The sequence below is a fragment of the Corythoichthys intestinalis genome, chromosome 20 (genome assembly GCF_030265065.1).
Source record: "Corythoichthys intestinalis isolate RoL2023-P3 chromosome 20, ASM3026506v1, whole genome shotgun sequence".
In the NCBI taxonomy this organism is placed as follows: domain Eukaryota; kingdom Metazoa; phylum Chordata; class Actinopteri; order Syngnathiformes; family Syngnathidae; genus Corythoichthys; species Corythoichthys intestinalis.
This window is the reverse complement of record NC_080414.1, coordinates 9,401,769-9,425,483: the sequence shown is the minus strand read 5'-3', so window position 1 is coordinate 9,425,483 and position 23,715 is coordinate 9,401,769. Positions and strand designations below refer to the sequence as shown.

Below are 23,715 nucleotides of genomic sequence, written 5' to 3'. Positions count from 1 at the left end.
GTATACACGATATAATAAAATACATGTTTTGTTTACTCTCTGGGTGATCTTAGCTAATTGTGATTTTGCACCACCTAGTGGCTAATGTTACAAATATAATCAGTATAAGAAAAAAAATGAGCGTTTCAGTTGCCTTTCATCATCAATGTGCTTTTTTGAAAAAAAATATCGGTCCACAAAATTGGCTTTAAATATTGAAAATTGGATTTTTAAAAAATTAGCATCAATCTCTGAAAATCCTGTATTGGTCGATCTGTATTTTGATATTTACCCTCTAAATTCTTTAACGTTGGTGTCAGGTGGCGTGCGGCATGGCCTACCTGGAGCAACGGCGCTTCCTCCACCGCGACCTAGCGGCACGCAACGTGCTGCTGTCCACCAACGAGACTGTTAAAATCGGTGACTTTGGCCTGATGAGGGCGCTGCCGACTCACGCCGACCACTACGTCATGGAGGAGGGCCACAAAGTCCCCTTTCCGTGGTCAGACGACTCCTCACATTCGAATAGTCGGCGCCATTCTTAACGTGGCAAAGTGTTATCGGTTTCTAGTCTTCTCCCGTTTTGGAATTTCTTCTGCGTTTATCCTTAGGTGCGCTCCGGAGTCGTTGAAAACTCGCAGTTTTTCGCACGCGTCCGACACTTGGATGTTCGGGGTCACTCTGTGGGAGATGTTCACCCACGGGCAGGAGCCGTGGCCGGGCCTAAATGGGAGTCAGGTAAGCGTTCCCGCCACACTCTGTCCATTCGATCGACGATTTCTACGAGGTGACCACTTGCCCGGCAGATCCTCCACAAAGTGGACGTCGAAGCGGAGCGTCTGTGCAAGCCGGACGACTGTCCTCAGGACATCTACAATGTCATGCTCCAGTGCTGGAGCCCCAAACCTGAGGACCGGCCCACTTTCGTGGCCCTCAGAGACTTCCTCATGGAGGTACGCCAGCAAGATGTTTCGAGCTTGGAACGTTGATTGAATTTTGTCAATGGTCAGAGCACGCCAATGGACATGAGAGCTCTGCAGGACTCTGCGGAGGATGACAAACTCCACATTCAGATGAACGACGTCATCACCATCATTGAGGGAAGGTCAGTCGGCACCATCGTTACATTCGTTTTCGAGTCACAGCCCCGTTTTTCCCAATTTCCACCTAAGGAATCACGACGCTGACTGATGGCAAATCTTTGGCCGGCTGTCACTGTTTTTCAGGGCCGAGCACTACTGGTGGCGTGGGCAGAACCGTCGAACACTGCGCGTGGGCCAGTTCCCCCGCCACGTGGTGACGGCGGTGACGGGCCTGTCGGCGGATGACATCAGCAGACCCTTGAAGCACTCGTTCATTCACACCGGCCACGGGGACACCGACCCGCATCGGAGCTGGGGCCACGCTGACCGCATCGACAGGTCTGGAGTATTCACGCTCAACTCACTCGCTGCCAACCCTCCCAGTCAAAATAGATTGGACGTCTAGCGCTGTCAACGGCAGTTCAATGAATGTTCTATAAACATGACTATGACTTATTTAATGATTAATTATGTTTGTATGTCAAGTGTCCAACACATACAAAGCAATACAGTTACAATTAATGGCCACAGGAGGGCAACATTGCAACATTGCAGTCCACTCTTTGAGCATCATATTACAGCAGGGCCGACCGAGAAAGAAAAATGGTATATGCCATGTGGCAAAATGGATTTTACCATGTGGCATTTTTTTTGCCATGTGGCATTTTTCCCCATGTGCCATTTTTTTTGCCGTGTGGCAAAATGGATTTCGCCGTGTGACATTTTTTTTGCCTTGTGGCAAAATGGATTTTGGCATGTAGCAATTGTTTCCCATGTGGTTTTTTTTTTTTTTGCTATGTGGCAAAATTGATTTTACAACGTGGCAAAACTGATTTTGTCATGTGGCTTTTTTTTTTTCCATGTAGTAAAATGGATTTTGCCATGTGGCATTCTTTCTTTGCCATTTGGCATGTTGTTTTGCCATTTATTTTGAGTGGAAAATTTGGACGTGCATAGCCGTCAATGGCATGGACGTTTATGGCCTGCAAAAAATGCTATATGCAGCCCCCCCCCCCCCCCCCCCCATAATTATAATCATAACCATAATCCATTTTGCCACACACCAAAAAATGCCACATGTCAAAATAACATTTTGCCACATGGCAAAATCCATTTTGCACATGGCAAAAAAAAATGCCACATGGCAAAATCCATTTTGCCACGTGGCAAAAGCCACCTTTGATTCCCGCTCTCTCTCTCATATTGCTTCTTTTCTCCATCAGTCTATATTTGGGGAACCCCATGAACCCCCCCGATGTTCTCGGACTAGAACCTTGCATCTCCAGACCGACCAAACTCCCCAACCGGGCCAAGAGTAACTTACATTTTTAACTTTTATTTCATTTTAATTTGACATTATTGGAGCAAACATTACATTTATTGGGTTCTTCTCCACAGAACAACCGCCGCCTCGTCCTCCTCAGCCTGCGGTTCTTCTCAAGAGTAAGTTCTACTCACGCGTCGCCGGGTCAGCCATGTTGTGACTCTTCCTCCGATATGCCTAGAACCCTACTACGACTCTGTGATGGAGGACTACGACGACAACGAGGAGGATGCCGGTTCCGGCGCTCGGGTCGGACCTAAGAGGCCGAGTTTCCCGCTGGGGCTCAAGCTCCGCCCCTGGGAGGGCGGGGCCCGGCTGGATGCCAGCGAGGTGTCGCTCATCGACTTCACCGACGACAGCTTCAGCTCCACTACCACGCCTTCGCCGCTCTCTGAGACCATTCCCCTCGACCGTCACGCGCTCAAGGTAGAAATGAAATTTCAACCTTATAAACATTATGAAATAAAATTGAGTTTGCAATGCTACTTATAGTCATGTTGCACATGTGGTTCGGCAAGGATTCATATAATTTATTGATGAAGTCATCAGGAACATCAAAGAAAGCTGTATTGCATGCCTGCAAGAGTTCATCAACATTCTTGGGTTTCGTCTTCCATGCTTCCTCTTTCATCCTACTCCAGACATGCTCAATGATGTTCATGTCTTGTGACTGGACTGGACAGTCTTGGAGGATCTTGATCTTCTTTGCCTTGAGGAACTTTGAGGTAAAGATTGAAGTATGTGATGGAGCACCATCCTGCTGCAGAAGTTGTCCCTTTTTGTGGTAAAGAATGTAAGAGGCAGCTAAGATTTGTTGATATTTGAGACTATTTATATTGCCTTCCACCCTGCAGATCTCTCGCACACCCCATACTGGGTGTAACCCCAGACCGTGATTTTGCAACCACCAAACTTCACTTTTTTCTGAGTGAATCTCAGATACATGCGTGCTCCAGTAGGTCTCCTGCAATATTTGCGACAACTGTGGTGTAATTCAATGGAAGATTCATCTGAAAAATCCACCTTCTGCCACTTTTCCAGCGTCCATCCTTTTGACAGGCTGTGGGCCTTGGCAAATGCCACACGGTTTTTTAATTGTCTGCACCCTGAGAGATCTGCAGGGTGAAATATCAACAAATCTTAGCTGCCTCTTACATTCCTAACCATAAAAAGGGACAAATTCTGCAGCAGGATGGTGCTCCATCGCATACTTCAATCTCTACCTCAAAGTTCCTCAAGGCAAAGAAGATCAAGATCCTCCAGGACTGGCCAGCCCAGTCACCAGACATGAACATCATTGAGCATGTCTGGGGTAGGATGAAAGAGGAAGCATGGAAGACGAAACCCAAGAGTGTTGATGAACTCTGGGAAGCATGCAAAACTGCTTTCTTTAATGTTCCTGATGACTTCATCAATAAATTGTATGAATCCTTGCCGAAGCCCACGGAAGTCATACAAAATATTAAATTTGGATCTCACAGCACCAATACTTAATTCGCTTATGTTATGTAACATATTTTTGAATTTGAAGTACACTTTTTGTTCAATTTTCACACTACTTTCTGTAGGCGACAAAACTTTTGTCTTGCCAAAATTTGACCTTTATGTCTTCATTAAATGATAAATCTTTTTTCAGTGAAACAAATATATTTTTGTACATTCAACATTAAGGAGGGTCTTAGCTTTCATATGAGCCATTTCTGAAACCAACTGAATAATTAAAAGTCAGATTATTAGCAAATGTTTCTACAAAATGGATAAGCGACAAGACTTTTGTCAGGGACTGTAGTCCTACTGGCGCTAGAGTACGTTTCTGTTGAATGTTATTTTTCTGCGCTTCATAGATTTTCTTGTGCACTGAGTGTGCAAGCAGTGCGCGATTGCACACGTTTGCAGCTTAAAGGGAACATTGGCCATAATTATGATTGCCTAATGACAGTTTTATGGCGCCACTGTCAAATAAAGTGTTATCAAATACAATAACTAGCGATTAAAGAAACAACTGGAACAGAAACTGAAGAAATAATAAACTAGGGCTGCAGCTATCGAATATTTTAGTAGTCGATTAATCGATGGACTAGTTAGTTCGAATAATCGAGTAATTGGATAAGGAACATGAAAAATTACAAATACCTGAGCTGAGCCTCTAACGGTATTTTTTTTTTTTTAATGAGGATCTATGTAAAAAAAAAAGAACAATTGGCTAACTTAAATTTAAAAAGTCCGCTAGCTTAAATGCTTTTAAAATGCAAAAGTTTTCTTTTTTCCAATGCACTTAACAAATGGTTCATACACATATTCCCACAAAAACTGGCTAAATATACCTATAAACTAAATTATGAATGCATTAAAAAACATTAGCTCAAACAAAAACTTAGCTTACGTTGGTCTCAACAGGGAGCAGTTGGATTCAGCCATGTGAAAAGAGGCAGACCAGAGGGCAGTGTATTCACCCTAATCAATAAAACAAAATGCAAACACTTTCAAAATAAACCATTACAACGCCACTTTAATTAAATGAATACTCGAAGCAACAAAATTGAATTCGAATATCTTTTTTCTAATCGAATACTCAAGTTAATCGATTAATCGTTGCAGCACTATAATTAACACATAACATGAATTTTGATTGTTATTTACAGCTGTAGCGCTGCAATGGACAACAATAGTGTTGACAGTAGGTGGCAGCAGAGGTTGACTGTCTCCCCCAAGGGAGCGTTGATGGCCAAATGAAGCTTCTTGAAGCAATGAAGCTTTGCAGCCAATTGGCTCAAAGCTTCATGGTGGTTCATTTGGTCTTAGGACTGTCAAAGTGTTACTGTTTAATATATTTTGGTGTAAATATCCCATAATACAGTTTGGAAAGTTGAGGCTTATAGTCAAGTGCAGCTTATCTATGAGCAAATGCCGTTTTTGTGTCAAATTTGGTGGTTGGCGGCTTATAGTCTGAAAATCACGGTGAATGAAATTAAAATGAATGAAAATGGAAATGCAATTCACTTACAGCCCCTAGTTACATTCTAAAGTAGATTATAGAAAAATAGTATTTAACTCAGTGTATGCCATTGACAGTGATCGTTTTCCAATTTAACCTGGGAGGATTGGCTGTGAATAATTCCTACAAGAAAGGGTTAAGATTTATCAGCAATAACAACATGATCCCACAGGGCGGTCTCTCCCCCCCGCCTTTGCCCTGAAAATGTCGTAACTCGCTTCTTTCCCCTCGGATGGGCACGATGTGGCGAGATGGCTCTCATTGATCGGCGGCGCTCCACTTTGTCTCTCGCTATTTGCACTCATCTTACATCAGCAGCAAAAAAAAGCTGGGGTACATTTACTTGTTGCAAAGGGGGGGGGCTTGGGGACCCTTGACCGAGGACCATCGGGCCCCCCGGAGGCCGCGCCAAAGTGCAAACAGTCACTGTGGATGGAACATGAAGGCGAGCTAATGGAATTGTAGTGTTTTCAGTTTGGGACAAGCGAGTCGTCGTCCTTGCTTTATTTGTGCAACCACCTTGAATGACATACCCTTAACCTATGGAGTCGCAAAATAAATCATGAAATGTGAAATATGTTGAGGTACTTATGTGGCAATAGGTTGTTGACGTTTTGAAAATTTATACATAAAATTCGATATACTATGAATGAGGAGTGGGAACCTCTTGGTGCGTCACGATACGATACGATTTGCGATACAAAGCTCACGATAACGATGATTTGAGGATATGGTGATACAACGATTATCGATACATTGGTCGGGAAATCATTCTAGGATATTCTACAAACAACTAATTAACAGAAAAACAAGCTTCGAGTGTGAATTGGAATGAGTTTATCACTAGTAGACGTCCAATCCATTGAACTGGGAGGGTGCCATCCCTCCCACTTCAATCGGATTGAACGTCTATGGCTGTCAGTGGCAGTCAGTGCCAGGCAATTAGGTAATTTTTCACCATTTAAGGTGTCACTGGAACGGCACCAAACACAAGTTCCAGCATCATCACCTTGTCAAGAGTCAAGAATCTGCATTGGACAAGGTGTCAAGGACAAGGTGTCAAGAGTCAAGAATCTGCATTGGACAAGGTGATGATGCTGGAACTTTTGTTTGGTGCCGTTCCAGTGAGATTTACAAAGATGATTGCCTGAAGAAGACATTAAAATTCCCTTAGTCCTTGATGATATTTTCCAAGATGACAATGCATCATGCCACAGAGCTAAAACTGCTAAAGCATTCCTTGGAGAAAGACTCATCCAGCCAATGTCATGGCCTTCAAATAGCCAAGATCCCAACCATATTGATTACCTGTGGTGGAAATTGAAAAAAATGGTCCACAGCAGGGCTCCGACCTCCATGGATGATCTGGTAACTGCAATCAAGGAGAGTTGGCACCAAATTGATGAAGAATACTTTTTTTTTTTAAACATTGACACCTTTTTAAAACGATATCTTGATTCTTGGCAGGAGCATGTGGATAACCTTTTGGGATACAAAGTATCACGATATATCACCATTTCAATATTTTGTCACACCCCTACTGTGAATAAATTCATAATCTTCAAATGAATACTCGTAATTCTAATTCAATGCTAATTGAAGTTATTCCTTTATTCATGAGTTCATGTATGTTGTAGGACACGCCCTCCATCCTGGACTGGCCCCTCCCACAGCCCGCCTACGATGAGGTGGCGCCGGAGTTGCACGACCAATCGGAGGACCGGGAAGTGCTTTCCATCAACAAGGGCGCGGTCCAAGAAGTACCAACCGCCACGTTGGTCCGCAACGAATCGCAGTCGGCCGACCTCTTCCAGGAACTCCAGCGAGAGGTAGCAATATGAACTGCCATGGACGTCTGAAGACATCCAATTCCTTCAAAGTGGGAGGCTGGCACACTCCCGCTCCAAAGGAATCGGATGTCTACTCGCGATTAGGCATGTGCCGGTATCAGATTCTGACGGCATCATAACCGTAAGCCAAAATATCACGGTTTCACGATATCACGGTATTACAATTACAGCTCTAAAATGTGTTATTTTGAGATTTCTGGGTTAAAAAAACTTTTCCATTGAACTGGATTTTTATTTTTCAAAACATATTAGCAAATTGGAACATAAGTACACTGTAATGTTAAGTGAAAATACAGTTTAAAGAAATAACTGGAATATTCTAAGCAATGTTAAAATAAACCCACAGCTGCAGCTCAACATTATGACCATCAGAACAAAAATAATTGAAATATTTTAATAAAAAGGATGTGTGTATGACTCGTATCATGTTTACGTTATACACACACTTTCTCAACACAGACAGTTGCCAGAGAGAAAAAAAACACCCTGTTTTATCATCGCTACACACACTAAACACACTGGAGTTAACTCTCGTAGCTGTTGGGAAACGTTCATGGCAGTGTTTACTAACCTTTAGTTTTGTATAAATGCGAAATCATATTGGAGGTATTGCTTTCTCGGCAGCCACCCTCTACAAACATGTTTTACAAGTCGGTTGGCCCTCCTCCTCTAAGCCGCGGTGGTCTGTAACTTTTCTGTACTTTCAATTCAATTCAATTTTATTTGTATAGCCCTATATCACAACAAGGTTTTCTCAAAGGGCTTTTCAGAGGCAATATGGTACACAGTCAGAAACAGTACATGAATTAAATAAAGTTCTAGTCCAAGTCCTGGGCATCCCTCATCATTAGACCCTCCATGTCCGCAAGGAAAAACTCCAAAAACCCTTTGGAAAAAATGAGAAACCTTGGGGAGAACCACAATCAGGAGAGATCCACTCCCAGAAAGGATAGACAAGATGCACCAGGACTGCTAATGGGAATTAGCAGACGGAGTTAAGAGTTTGTAGAGAAGCAATAGAGTGGTAGGTAGAGTGAGAAAAAGGAGATAGGACTCAGTGGCTGTACTTCCCCCAGCATTATAGCTTCTAGTGCAGCTTAGACTGATCTGTGAGTCTAGTCTGATTTCAACTAGTCTGACCATAAGCTTTGTCGAATAGGAACGTTTTTAGATATCGTTTCTAAACGTTTATCTTAAATGTACACACTGTGTCTGCTTCTTTAATACTAGCTGGAGGCTGATTCCATAAGACAGGAGCTTGGTAGCTAAAGCCTCTAGCTCCTACTGTACTTTTAGAAACCCTGGGAAGTACCAGTAGACCTGCATTCTGTGGACGGCGTGTTCTGTTGGGGCGGTATGGAACCAGAGCATTGGTGAGATAAGATGGCCCCAAACCATTAATGGTCTTAAATGTCAGAAGGAGGATTTTAAATGTAATTCTAAACTCGACTGGAAGCTAGTGAAGGGCCTGGAGCACAGGGTGATGTGCTCTCTTCTATTAGTTCTTGTTAAAAGTCTTGCTTCTGCGTTCTGGACTAGCTGAAGACCTTTTAGAGAACTTTTAGGACAAGCTGCAAGTAGAGAGTTACAGTAATCCAATCTAGATGTAACGAACGCGTGAATTAATTTTTCTGCATCGTTTTTAGACAAAATATTTCTAATTTTGGCTATGTTGTGCAGGTATAAAAAGGCTGTTCTGCAGGTTTGCCTAATATGAGCTTTAAATGACAGGTCTGGGTCAGATGAAACTCCTAGGTTTTTAACTGTGGTGCTGAAGTATTCCCATACCAGCGATTTAGTTTTCTTCGATGGGGGGGGGGGATTCAGGACTTTCACCTCCTCCAGTCATCATGTAGCACAGCTGACTCACTGACACTGAGCAACAACCGGTGGGAGAGGGCTGAGCCTTGCAGTTGCAAGTTAGGGATTTCTCCCTGCATTTTTGGGACATAAAAAAAAAATAATTTTGGGAAATTTTTCCAGTATTGAAACCGTGACGTTTTCATACCACGGTATACCTTGAAACTGGTAATCGGCACGTGTCTACTAGCGATAAACTTGGAAGAAATTGGATGTTTTCACTGTTAATTTTTCGGTCCATAAAGGTGATGGTGAAGCTCCAGGTTCCCATGGCGACGGGCCGATCGCTCCCCTCCTCGCCCCTCCCCCTAGTGCCGCTCCCCCACCGGCAGATCTACCTCCCGCCGCCCTCGCCCTCCGCAGAGCGACCCGAGCTGCCGCCCCGCAGCCCGGCCCCGCCTACTCGCCCCGCCCACCCCCGCCACAGCTCTGTCTCCCTGGAGCTGGAAGACACGCCCCCTCAGCTGCCCCCGCGGGACAGGGCCCTCTCTCAGCCTAGCTCGCGGTCCTCCTCGCCCCTGGCACCCGCGGCGGCACCGCCCCCTCTGTCGGCGTCACCCCATCGCGGCTCGGCTTTAACGGGTCCGCTCCTGCCCCCGTCGGCGTTGGCGTCGCCCCCTAAGGTTACGTCTTTTTGCTCGCCTGGCGTCTCTTTGGACCCGCTGGCCTCCCGGGAATCCTCGGCGATGACGGACGGCTCCACCCGCGCCCCGTTGCCCGCGCGACCGGCTCTTCTGGAAAGGTATGTCAAAATCGGAAAATGAACATAAGAGCATGCAATTTATCATGTTAAATTGCGAAACTTATCATTAAGTATCTTGCTCTTCGCCTCTTGCTTTCCTTTCCCCCTGACTTTCTCCCTTCTCTCTTGTTTCCCTCCTTTCTCAGTCCTCTTATCTCCTCCCCTTCCTCTAATTTTCTCTTGCATTCTCCCTCTTCCTTTTTTCATGCTTTTCATCGCTTTCTCAATTGCTTTCCACCTCTCTCTTGCTCTCTCTGACGTTACACCTCTCAGTTTCATTCCATTTCTTCTTTTCTCACTCTCTCGCCCTCTTTCATGTTCCATCCGAGTTGCGTTCTCTTCCTCTCACCCTCGCTCTTTCCCTTCATCTCTTTTCCTCTCTCGCGCTCTCTTGCTTTCTTTCTGGACTGCAGCTATTCATTATTTTAGTAGTCTATTAATCTATCAACTAGTCAGTTCGAATAATCGAGTACAGTGATCCCTCGTTTTTCGCGGTTCATGGGGATCAGAACCTGCCGCGATAAGTGAAAAACCGCGATGGCCAGCGGGGGAAGTTTCCCGTGTTGAATCAAATTAAACAGCAGGCTCTCGGATCACAGAGGCGCTGCCTCGCATTGAAGTCATCCGCCTGAGGCGCGCTATTTTCGGATTGTACTCGAGCTGACGGCTGGGGTCCAACGAGTGGTGGGCATGATTCTTGCTTCGTCATGCTGTTATGGGTTACGCCATTGGCGTTATCACTTGTCACTCAAACATATCTGACCGATAGCGCGAAGTGAACATTTTTGTCAAAATTTCAATTAGCCATGTTAAATGAGTTATGTCATATTCACTGGTGCCACTAGATGGCAGTGAATCCAGGGTACCCGCAGGTTATTAAAAGTAATAAAAAAGCATTGAATTTAGTTTTCCATTATTAAAGGTATTAAAAGTATTAAATTAGCAGTCGTAAGTCTGGAATTTTTTCAACGTGGTTTTAATTTTGAAGAACATCTCAGTGCAACCTAAATTATATCCGTGACAGTTTTTTTCTTTTTTTTTAATCCATAACGAAGATGACGAGTGGAATTTTTACGATGCACTGCACTATCATAATGCACCTCGTGCGTGCGCGCTGTTAGCATCATGAGCATCAACATCACAACAGCAGGCAATCGCACAGTACTGTGGCTAACGTAAGGAACTGCTCAGATGCCTTAGTTGTTATGTTCGACGAAAGCCTTAACAAGACCACCAAGTCCAAACAGTTGGACCAGCATGTGAGGTATTGGATCGGCGACCAAGTCGCATCCAGATACTTTGGGTCGCAGTTTTATGGGTCATGCGAAGGCAGTGGACCTGCTTAACATTTCAAAGTAAGTTGCAAATTTCTCCAATTAAAATGTGTTAGATGCAATAATGTATTTCTACACGGTTTGTCTTTCGAATGACTGTGAATTTCGTAGTTTTAACTCAAGAGTTAGCCATGTTCAATGGGGTATTGGCAGGTGCACTACCCTCAGCATGGATAAACCGGTGTCGTAGATCCACCATCACCCTCAGATACACAACACGGTTGACGCTATTATTGGAACGAGTGCGGGGAAACGTTGATCTGAATAACATGGCATGGTGATAGGCAAATTATAATGTAGGTGATAGTAAAACACCTCCTGGTATATTTAAAGGTTTTTCTTGATTGAATAAGAGTATGGATTTTCTCTATCTGATTAAAAGAAATGTCTTCAATAGCTAACAAAGGATTAACATATGTTTTGTATACTTCTTGTAATGTGATTAGAAATTAAAAATTAAAAATTACCAAGGGAAATGGTCATGTGTAGCTTTTTTATTTTGTGGTAATTAATGGTAAACTACTGCCATTTAGTGGCTGTTTTTTTAAATTTTCACTGCCAATTGCAAGATTTTCCCAAGCACTTTACAGTTAAGGTGACCAACTTGACAATCACCAGTTAAGGTGACCAACTTGACAATCACCAACCTACCACCTTGACTAGGTCCTCTTAAAAGGGAAACCTGTTGTATTGCAAATATAATTTCTGAAGTTGCTTTACAAAAATAACGAAAAATCCATTTTATCCTGGGGGGAAAATATCTGAAAGACCTTATATTTAAATGTGTTTTAATTGTATCTTCAGTAAATGTGCATTCTTTTGTCAAACACAGTAATTGAGTAATTGAGGTTAAATTTGATGTTCAGTGCTTTATTTTTTTTAATATGATTCAATATCATCTCAATAATGGGTGCGAGAAAAGTATTAAATTTCAGTTGAAATGGCATTAAAAAAGGTCTTAAAAGTCTTGAATTTAGATTTATCAATCCTGGGGGGACCCTGGAATCCACCCAAATCAGTAAACCAAAACAAACCATTACAACGCCACTGTCATTAAACGAATACTCGAAGCAGCAAAATTTGATTCAAAGCTTTTTTCTAATGGAATTACTCGAGTTAATCGATTAATTGTTGCAGCACTACTCTTACGTTCCACCTCCCTGTTGTGTTCCATTTCTTTCTCCGCCTCTACTTCTTTGTCTATTCGTCTCTCTCGCTCTCTCACGCTTTCCCTTACGTTCTACCTCTCAGTTATGTTCCATTTCTTTCTTTCTTCTTCCTCACCCATATCAGTCTCTGTCATGCTACTTGTTTAATTGCCAGTCGCTGCCATAAAGCAAAAAGGTGTTGCTTTATGGCATTGTAAGCTGTAAAAAAAACTTGAATGAATGGATGTCACAGATTTATCGCCCAGGTCTACATTATTTGAACATCTGATCGGAATTCGACACGCGCGGAAAGGGGGCTTGTGTAACGATGCGGAACGTTACGCAAGCAAATTGGCTTTCCTGCCATTTTAGCACACAGGCACTATTTTCAGCCTCGGCTGGGTTAAATGGCGAAAAGAAAAAAACATCAACACTCTCAGCACGGAAATCGCTCAATAGCAGCGCAGCTTGACTGACAAGCTAAAGTGGATGAATTGGTCGCCCATTGAGGTGAAACGTGAACAATCTTGGTTTCAGTTTCATTCTTGGAAAATGCACTGGGTGTACTTTCTTAAGGCTCAGGGAAAAAATGTGAAATATATTTGTTCTGGTGCTATTTTATGATTGCATGCCTGCGTTTTTATTGACTTATCACCTACCACTGACAAGGGCAGGTGTCCAATTCATTTAAACCGGGAGGAGCGGCCAGTCAAAATGAATTGGACGTCTATTGCTGTCAACGGCAGCCAGTTTTTACATACCTATGAATTCCTGCTATTTTGGATACAGGTAGTCCCCGGGTTACAAACAAAATCCTTAACCCGAATTTCCGCGCAAGTCAGAATTAGCCTTTTAAAGTGCGTATGACACCAAAAAGCATGTTTCAATGAAATGGACCGCTTGGATGTGTGTGGAAGCGGACGTTTTATATATTCAATTTTTGAATCCCGCGCCATGAAAATAAGTGACTTCCGGCTTCAGTCTTGGGTTTAGGACGAATGTAAATGTGACGTCACCCTTGTCAACATCTCACGATACAGCATTGCTTTATAGCATGCAGATGGACTGCGGATTCAGCTGATTTTGCTGATTAATTTGTTTATTTTTCGCATCACGCCAGCCAAACGGTTGCAGTAAATTGTTGCTGTACCAGGGAGAGGCGTGTGTGCTTTTTTGGGTTTTAAAAGGTTCCCGTTCACCGCGAAAATTGGCCAAACAAGCCCATTGGAGTTACGAGGAAGTGAGTAAACATCGTATTTTGTATAATGTCAAATACTGGGATCATGGCACACGTTTTAATTAGCAGTGCAACGGTTTGCGGTTCAAAACCGAACCGAACGGTTCGCCCTGTACGGTTCAGTATACCTTTATGAACCGAACCCTAACCCAGTTTTAAAATTTTCACATGTCGAAAGTAGACAGAAGGGAGCTGATGCAAAAACGGGAGCAATTTTATCAACTTTAATGGTTGATTCACAACATTAAATGACCTCCAAACATAGCAAAGGTTATTTTGTATGTTTTTTTTTTCTTTTGGTTTTTTGTTTTTTTTTTTCTCGAAAAAATGAAAGAAAAAAAAAAACATGAAAGGTAACACCAGTTACTTTGCCAAGTAACTTTTTTACTACTGTGTGTGTATTTCAGTTGTCAGTCACTACACTAGCCAAAGAGCTGAGGCATTTTAACAGTCGAAAATATTTACATTTTAAGTGTTTATTTCATTTTCTTGAAAGCAAAATAAAAGCAGTTTAAAAAAGAAAAAAAATGCAAACCGAAACCGAACCGAAACCGTGACCCCAAAACCGAGGTTCAAACCGAACCGTTGGCTAACTGAACCGTTGCACCCCTAGTTTTAATACAGAGGTGGCTTGCATTTTGTGGCTGATTGTCCACCGAGAATGCCACTCAGCCGACGACCGGCGGCCTGTTCCCCCTCTATACTCGGCTTACTGCCCTCTTCGTGTGCCTGGAGTTCTGACAAATTTTCAACCCCATCAAGAATTGCAACTTTGTGTTAAAAAGGCCGCGAATACAGCGATTACAAAGTAAACACTACAAACTTTCTTTAAATAAAGGACTATTTACTTATGTTTGATCATGGACGGACATGTAGAAAAGTTCTCCTCAGACACATCCTGCCATGTTAGCTGCACAACAACTGCATGCCGCTCTCTCTCACAGTTTACGTCATCGCCGTGTAGTTTATTTTACGCCATACTCGTGTTGACCATGTGGCAGCTACGCGCTCCTCCGACGTTGGCCGTTTTGTCCGGCAGTATTCGCCAGCTGCTCTCTTGCCCGCAGCAGGGAAACGAGCGGGTTGCCGATCGGTGAAGACAATCGACAATCCCGCTGCCGTGTGACATGACCGGGCATAGTTTTGTGTGATTTTTCGCTTCGAAAAGCCAAAATAAGACTTTGAGATGTCACTCGGTTCTTGTTAGCATGTCGGCTAGCTGTCAGGCCTCTTGGTTTGTTTACATTCTCCGAAGCTGGGGTAAGGAAATGACAAAAGCCGGACTAACTACGGTGGCATAAAATATCGTTTGGGAGTTGTGACAGTAAAGGTGAAGTCGACAGTTTTGACCATTAAGGAGTAATTTTGCCATGTCGCACTGAATAAATGCTTTTTTATTTTATTTTCTCTCAAATGTATTGTTATAGTCATTTGTTTCAGATGTACTGTAATTATTCTCTGTATAAAAATGAATTTGTTGTTCTAAAAGTCTTTTTTTCAAACTTGAGTATTGAAAAAGAGGGGGTCGTCTTATAATCAGGGCTGTCTTATATTCGGGCCAATATGGTATATAGTCGAATCGTCTCAAAATATGATTCTAATTCACATAATAATGCTATTTAAGACTTTTTTTTTTATCCTGTCGTACGCACTTTACGTACCCCAAATTAACTATCCAAAAAGTACAATAGTATTGTTCTGTTTAATAATGGAGGATACACTGCCTTCTGGTTAGGGGTGCACAATATCCATTTTTTGAAACCGATATCGATAACTTCCTGCTCCTCAAAGCCGATACCGATATCGATAACCGATAATAAATATATTTTTTTAGCTGTAAACCTGAGTTTTTGAACACCTGAAGGTTTAAAAAAAACTAGTGGTGGATTCAACATCGATTTACCTTTGATCTCATCAGATTTTTCATAATGACATGAACAAAACAGTGCGGTTCACTTCTGCACTGCCCGACAGCCAGCTAAGAATGAATGCACTTCCATAAACCTAAAGGCTTGGTCTTTCCTTGCTTTTATGGGAAGACACTCGTCTTAATGTTGTGAAAGTACAACAGAAAAATACACATATTCAATACTCAATATACGACAAACTGCACAATAAACTTATATACACAACTATTTTATGTATAGCATAGCACACTAGCTTGAGCTACTAAAGCATTGGCTGGCTTCTATAACACAACTTATGAAGTTCTGTACATATGACCCTTCACCACAGGAGTAAACATATATTGCACATCCATATGTTATAGTAAACATAAAATACTTACATATATTTCCGAGGTGGAAACGTAACAGAAAGCATTCACGACTGTCAATGCTACCGCTAGACACCGCAATGTGTAAGTGATTGAACCAAACTACTGTAGCAAAAAATAGATGTAGTTAATTATTCTGACCAGCAGGTAGGAGCAATGGCCCGCAAATGGTCAACTGATTTCCCATACTCGAAACTGTAAAGCCAGAACAGTACATATTATCGGTCCTATTATAAATGTTATTGGATTTATCGGGATGACGTCATAATTCCTATTATCGGACCGATAAATATCGTGCACCAGTACTTCTGGTGGCATCATTGGGTCTGGCTGGACTTTCACTTTATATGACTGAGAATCAGACTCAGACGTTTGACTGGATAAAGGATAGCTGCACTCTGGTTTGGCCCACATAAGGCTGTAAGTTGTTTCAGCTAATAAATGTTTGTGTATGCATTTGTAATTAAGTTTAGAGCTACAGTTTGTGGAGGTACGTGTGAGTGATATGCTATGAGAATTGTAAATATGTTAGCATTTGTAGCATTTAAAATAGCAGACTTTTGTTAGGCAAATTAGGCTAATTTAATCTACTGAATTTCCATATTGTTCAGACTAAATGAACATTTGAACACCAATCGTTTTGTGTCAAATGTGTTATTGTTAAAATGCGTGTCGTGTTTGAACATATGTGTGCTACAGCGTTTACAAATTGTGTACAAGTGAAGAACAATTGCCTTGCTTGCTGTCTGTAAAGCTGAACAACTTCACGTTTAGTGAGGTTAGAACGTGTCATTAATAATGTAAAGTAAAAAATAGAGATACAGTACTGTTAGGTACAATAAGGTACTGTTTATGTGACAAAAAAACAGCTGGAGGACAAAATGGCAGACGACTTTTTTTTGGCTCATTTAAAAAAAAAAATTTTTTTTTTTTATGTGTTTATTCATCCCTGTTTTTAAATTTGTTTTTTTAATTCATTTTTATAATTAGACGTCATCTTATCTTCGTGCATATTTTCTAAATATAATTGCGCGTGTAAAATTGCCCATTAGTCATCTGCCGGCCTAATAAAAATGAAATTTCTCGGCGACTAATGACAAGATTGAGTTATATAATCATTTATCTATTATTTGCCAGTTGGATTTGTCGTTTTTGCCCTTCAGATACGGAGCCTCCAACATGGCAGCGGTCAAACCCATGATTCAGCACTCCGGCCGAGCCAAGCCCAACTCCTCCTCCAATAACAACAACGGACGAGCGTCGGAGTCTGCCGTGGCGCAAGTCCGGGAAGCCGTCCGCGGCGTTACGCTGGATGAGTGTCAGGCCGCCTTGCAAGCTCACCGCGGGGGAGTCCAAAAAGCCATCGACTACTTGAAGGTAGAACGCCGATCAGTTGGAGCCACTAGACGTCCAGTCCATTCGAAGCAGGAGGGATGACGTTCATTCTAGAGCCGCAGCCATCGATTATTTAGGTTATCGATTAGTTAGTTCGAATAATCAAGTAATCGGACTACGAACCTTTAATGCACTGCAGATTAAATTTTAGGAGATGTAAAACAAAGAAAAAAGTTTTTATACATGCAATAACATTTATTTTGGCTTGCTAAACTTGCACTTTCAGAAGAGAATTGAATGTGAGTACAAATAATGCTTCTTCAAACTATGCTGAATCGAACTTTTATTTCACAAGAGCAATAAATGCCTTTAAAACTTAATTAAAATACCTGAGTTTAGCCTCCAACTGTTTAGAAAAATAAATAGATGAAGATTTAAGTACAACAAAAGAACAATTGGCTAATTGCATAACAAAATTTCCGCTAGCTTAAATGCTATCAAATGCTAATGTGCCAACGTAAATTGTTCAAACTTATATTCCCTCAAAAAAACTTCAAAATATACTTCTAAACTAAATAACGAATGCATTAGGCGGAAAACACTCAGGTGACTTGAAGTTCTGCTCTGAGACCCCCAATTTGACCATTTTTCAAAATTGTCCTATATGCAGGCGTGATACATCATTGGAAAGCTTAAAATCTCTTTTTTCTGTGGGAAGAAACATTTTGAACAGGAGGGTATTTAAAACAAAATAATAATAAATTTAAAGAGCAAAACCCTAACTGGAGGCGAGAGCACGCAAGAGCAGAATTAAAGACGGCATAATTTTAACGAGCTTTTATCACGTGCTTACCTTTTTCTGTTCCAAAAACTCCATGTAGCATGTATCACCAAGTGTCAAGACACAGCTGTTAATGGCCACAGCCGGATTTTGGGGGGATTTTACGGGTGAAACATGGTAATATAACAAGGGTCTCGATGCAGAAATCGCAGACATTAAGGAGTGGTCGGGATTTTCTTTTTCATATATTTACCCTTTTAAACTTTAAAAAAAAAAATTTATTCGTTTGGATCGATTATTTATCATCTAACATGTCGGGGAAATGCGACAGTAACAAAAAAAAATACAATTAAGTAGGGTTGTTCCGATCATGTTTTTTTGCTCCCAATCCGATCCCGAGCGTTTTAGTTTGAGTATCTGCCGATCCCGATATTTCCCGATCCGATTGCTTTTTTTTCTGCTCCTTATTCAATTCCAATCATTCCCGATAATTTTTCCCGATCATATACATTTTGGCAATGCATTAAGAAAAAAAAAAGAAAAACTCGGACGAATATATACATTCAACATACAGTACATAAGTACTGTATTTGTTTATGATGACAATAAATCCTCAAGATGGCATTTACATTATTAACATTCTATCTGTGAGAGGGATCCACGGATAAAAAGACTTGTAATTCTTAAAGGATAAATGTGACTTTGTATATTGTGACTAAATATTGCCATCTTGTGTATTTGTTGAGCTTTCAGTACATGATACTGTAGCCATTTAACTGTTCTGCCCAAATGCATGATGGGAAGTGCAACCGTGACTGTGCGTAGTGGCACCAATTGATATATCTTCTCTGCGTTGGGAAATAACATAGGGTGTTAAGAGAAAGATCAACTACTACCTTGCTTCCCCACATTGCTTCCCACTATATTTATAATTGATGAGAGCGGGATTGTAAGGCTTTAGCCAATTAAAAAAAGGTTCCAAAGACTGCCAAAATTCACTCTACTCATATAATGCTGCCTTTTAGCTCTATATATAGGTAAAACGGCACCATTATAGATTGAACGCGACAATGCGTGAGTAGGTCGTGCAGCGCATGCGTAAATTGCCGTAAATATTTTAACGTGATTAATTAAAAAAAAAAAAGAATACCGCCGTTAACGTGATAAATTTGATAGCCCTACTTTAAGACAAAACTAAAGACTCTGGATGAGTGTAAGACATTTTGTCTGTAACGTTAAATACAATTAGAAAACGATTTGATTAAAAAATATATATATATTAAAAAAAGGCATGTCTGATATTTTTTTGCCGATTCCGACACTTTGAAAATGACGTGATCAGCCAGACATCTTTACAATTAAGCGATAGTTGTGAGGTAGATCTCTGTGACTTTTTACAGATGCCATTTTTTTTCATTGTGACGTCATTTGTTTAAAAGTTTGAAATATGCGAGTGAATAATTTTTTAAAGTTTTTTTTTTTTTTTTTTTAAACAGAATATTAGACATCAATTAATGATTCTAATCTAAAAATGACAGACATTTTGAATAATAAATATAATTTATTACCTTCTTTTTATGGCAGGGTTGAAACAAAAGCGGTTGCGCGACATCTGTAAACGGGGGTTTCCAGGGTAAAATGGACAAATTAAAAATAGTTCGAGGACTTAATGTGCCATGAAACTACTATTGCAGCATATAGACATATTGGTCTATCAAACACATCAGTTCATTTGGCTTAAAATACAGCAGTTTATTTTAAAAAGGAGTGCAAGAGCAGAAACTGCTTTTTCAGTCTTGTCTGTTTTCTGCCATAAACAAACATATTAGCTCAAAGAAAAACATATACCTTATATTGGTCTTAACAGGGAGCAGCTGGATTCAGCCGTTGAACGAGTTGGCATATTCACTGTTGCCACTAGAGGGCAGTGTATCCACCCAAATCAGTAAACCAAATGCAACACTTTCAAAACAAACCATTACAACTTCACTCTAATTAAACGAATCCTTGAAGAAGCAAAATTTGATTCAAAGCTTTTATCTAATTGAATTACTTGAGTAAATCGATTAATCGTTGCAGCACTAGTTCATTTGCTGCCATCCCTCCTACTTTAAATGGATTGAATGTCGTCTTGTGATAAACTCGCTGGTGGGAGTGCACATTTTGTCTGGAAGAAGGCTTAACAGTGATCCATTCGAAGTGGGAGGGTTGACAGTGAATGAATGAACAGACCTCCTACTTCAAATGGATTGGACGTTTACTAGCGATAAACTGTTTCCCAATAATGGCAGGTGCACAAAAAGTCCTTTCATCGCCCCTAACAAAATGGCCTAAGGGCAGCCAAGTCGGCAGGGGCAACTTTCCCATTTGCGACATAACTTGCTTATTTCGCAACCCATTTTTCAAACATTACATATTATTTAGTGTACTAGTGATAAATTAGTGGGAGGGTGCACAATTTTGGGGGGCTGCCATTGACGGCGGTAAACATCCAAATCCATTTGAAGTTGCTGTCCTTCCACTTCAGATTGATTGGACGTCTGCTCGTGTAAATGGTCTCGCAATGCAAGGATGATTAGACGTTGAGGGAATTTGACCTTCTCGCCAGACCGCCGGAATCGCGCCAGACAAACCGCCGGACCCGCGCTGGGACAGCTCCAATGACCCGGGCCGTCGAGATCCCGACAATCCGGCCAGAAGGCTAAACTCTGCGCGGTCACTTTAGTTTTAATCCTTTGTACAAACTCCATTTTGAAAGGTTTTAAAGAAGGATCACCGAAAACAAGTTGACAATTTATTCAGGTCGACAGCGATCAAAACAGCAAGGCGAAACAGAAACACTCAGGCGGGGAGGCAAGGTCACCCTATCACACGTCAACAAAAGGTTCCTGAGAAAAATGACCACTATTACTGTATTGGCCCAAATATAAGATGGTGTTTTTTGCATTGAAATAACACTGAAAAAGAAGGGGTCGTCTTATATTCACGGTCTAGACATTATACCCATTCACGACGCGAGATGGCGCCAGATATCATTGAAGCGATGTTCTGTCATGACAGATCTCAGCTACTCTCCCCATTCACGACGCTAGATTGCGCAGGATATCATTGAAGCGATGTTCTGTCATGACAGATCTCAGCTATTCTTTTTAGTTTAACCAGTTTGCATTATTTTATAGCAATGTTTTTCCTTATTCAGATTTGTTTCAAGACTACAGTTACAGTTAGACTTCACTTTGATGGTTAATGCAGTCATTGCAATTTTGTTGTTTTATCACAATTGATTGGTTTATTTACATTTCAAAAACCAGAAGCCATTCTTTTACGAATGTGATTGCACATTAGTTTACATATTTAAATGTTCAGATATTAAGATTTGAATGATGCAAAATAACATGTTTTTTCTCTCAAATATATTGTTATAATCATTTGTTTCCGTTATACTGTAATTATTTTCTGTATAAAAATTCATTTGGTGTTCAAAAAGTCTTTTTTCAACTTGAGTCTTGAAAAAGAGGGGGTCATCTTATAATCAGGGCCATCTTATATTTGGGCCAATACGGTAATTAAACATTCAGTCTTTTGAAGGCTCTCGCTGGACGGGCTGTGGGCAGGAAGAAGGGTGTGTTTGGGCGTCGTTTAAGATTATTGTCTGTTTGTGGATTTGACAGGAGGATTCGAGTTACTGTTGTCAGTGCAACGAGGGTTGTGGATTTTGCCACCTCAGCGTCAAAGGGGCTCTTGGAGTCTTGTCAGTCGTGTTATCAGTTGGATGTCGGGCGTTGATTTTCCTTGTGTTGGGACAGGGCGTCCCGCCATTTTTTCTGGACTGTCCGGAAGAACTATGCTATAAGTGCTATTTATTTTATATTGGGTGTGATAGAGTAATACAAACAGTCAAACACTACTATTCCCTGATTGATTATATTAAGTGTGTTAGAGTAATGCAAACAGTTAGCACCATTTCTCGTAGGCACTTTCTTTCTCCTTCAACGTCTATTGCCATCAATGGCGCTGAAAGAGTTGAGAACATGACGAGGTGTTTTGTTTTTTGTTTTTCATACCAAAGGTGGAGCAGTTGTTTCGCGTGGGCCTGAGTTCCCGACACGAGTGCGAGGCGCTCTTACGCCGCTGTCAGTGGAACCTGGAAGAAGCCGGTTCGCTCATGCTGGACACGTACGGACCGCATTGCAACAGGTGACAAACTTTTCAGTTTTATACTTTTTGTTTTTTTTTTTAAAATATGGCTGACTGGACAATCTGAGGCCAAAAAAATGATCACAAAGTTTTTGTCATAATGTCAGATCTCAATTATTTTTACCGTTGTTTTTTTTTTTTTTTTTTTAATTTATATTGTGGAAAAATAATTTATTTTTAATTATGGTCAACACAAAAAAAAAAAAATAATTGACACAAATTAAAATACAGAAATTTTATGATGAATATAATTGGAATAAATTTATATATATTTTCACCATTTTTTTCCCCATATCAATCTCAATATCAATTCCATATCTCGATAAATTTCACCATGCTTTATCCTACTGTCGATCCCACTTTTTTTTTTTGTATCGTCCAGTCTCAATTATTTTCACTTTTTTTTTCCTGTCACTTGATCTCGATTTATTCTAGTCGTATTATTTCGTATTGTCTGAGCTCGATTTAGATTCACGATTTTTATTTTTGTCTCAACTTTTTTGTCTCACTATTTGCCACTTTTTGATTGAAACGAAAGACCAAAACTTACAAATATATAAAGGTCTATAGTTTTTGCTAAAAACGTACAGTTAGGCCAAAATTTGCCAAAAACATACCAATTCATTTCTAATGGCCAAAATTTCCTATTTCCAACGGCTCTATTCACCATTCATTTCAATGGCACAAATACTTCCATTCACTCCTATTGATTTCCAACCCAAGTGACCTGATATTAACAGGAAGTGACCCTGAAATGCCCCAAAATCAACGGGAATTGACCCGTTATCTACAAAAAGTGACCCTGGAGTGCCTCAAAATAGTTATATTAACTCATTCACTCCCAGCCATTTTCACCGGTGCAACCCCCCTCGCTCCCGGCCGTTTTACTGGATTTTGACTGATTTTCCAAGGCCCACAGAAAATTCGGTTCTATTGCTATATAAATATAGAACCCACCAAAAGAAAGATTAGACTCTCCTCTTTCAGCAGGAAAAAAAGTAAGTTCATATCATTTTCCATTCTTTAGAAATCAGCATTAGAAAACAGCTTAGTTTGAGCAATTTTCCAATTTCTGATGAAAAAAACAGAGAAATTGAGCTTTTAGTGAAAGCATACATTTCAAACATACTGTAACTTTAACACAGCTATTTCTTGCTTTAGTTACATCCCAAACATCCGAATAACGTTTTCCTTTTACAAAATAACATAAACAACAAGACAGTTAGAGATTCGACGGCCGGGGTAAACTTTTCCCTCATCGCCGCCTGTCTCTGCTCGTTGAGCAGCACGGACTCAACGGCATCGTCCGCTGCACTGGTGGTCCCGGTCGTTCTGCTCGGTCATCCACCGCCTAGCATCCTGGACGTCCATTCGGTCGTCTTCCGCCAGCGCCCCGGCCGTGCGGCCCGGCAGTTCGTTCCATTGAATCGGGTTGCGGGTCTCACCAAATGCGCTACTGCCCTCCTGTGGCCAGTTTTATTGCTTCAAAATGGATTTCCAGCGTTGTGCTTTGGAGCTAAGTTGAATCAGAACCCGGAGATGTCTCTTGTGAAAAAAAACCCCGTAAAAGACGTAT

At 41.1% G+C, this 23,715-nt stretch overlaps 1 protein-coding gene across 3 annotated transcripts in view; it reads left to right on the top strand.

The window, feature by feature from the left end:
- tnk2a (tyrosine kinase, non-receptor, 2a) overlaps positions 1–23,715 on the top strand; it is a 44,194-nt gene that overhangs the window by 13,058 nt on the left and 7,421 nt on the right. For all 3 annotated transcript variants that reach the window (XM_057824452.1, XM_057824454.1, XM_057824453.1), the window contains 12 exons: positions 300–481; positions 591–717; positions 786–932; positions 990–1,084; positions 1,206–1,400; positions 2,285–2,376; positions 2,460–2,504; positions 2,567–2,811; positions 7,018–7,209; positions 9,336–9,832; positions 16,990–17,203; positions 22,012–22,139. In XM_057824452.1, coding sequence (XP_057680435.1) covers positions 300–481; positions 591–717; positions 786–932; positions 990–1,084; positions 1,206–1,400; positions 2,285–2,376; positions 2,460–2,504; positions 2,567–2,811; positions 7,018–7,209; positions 9,336–9,832; positions 16,990–17,203; positions 22,012–22,139 — 2,159 coding nt within the window. The remainder of the gene's footprint in view (positions 1–299; positions 482–590; positions 718–785; positions 933–989; positions 1,085–1,205; positions 1,401–2,284; positions 2,377–2,459; positions 2,505–2,566; positions 2,812–7,017; positions 7,210–9,335; positions 9,833–16,989; positions 17,204–22,011; positions 22,140–23,715) is intronic.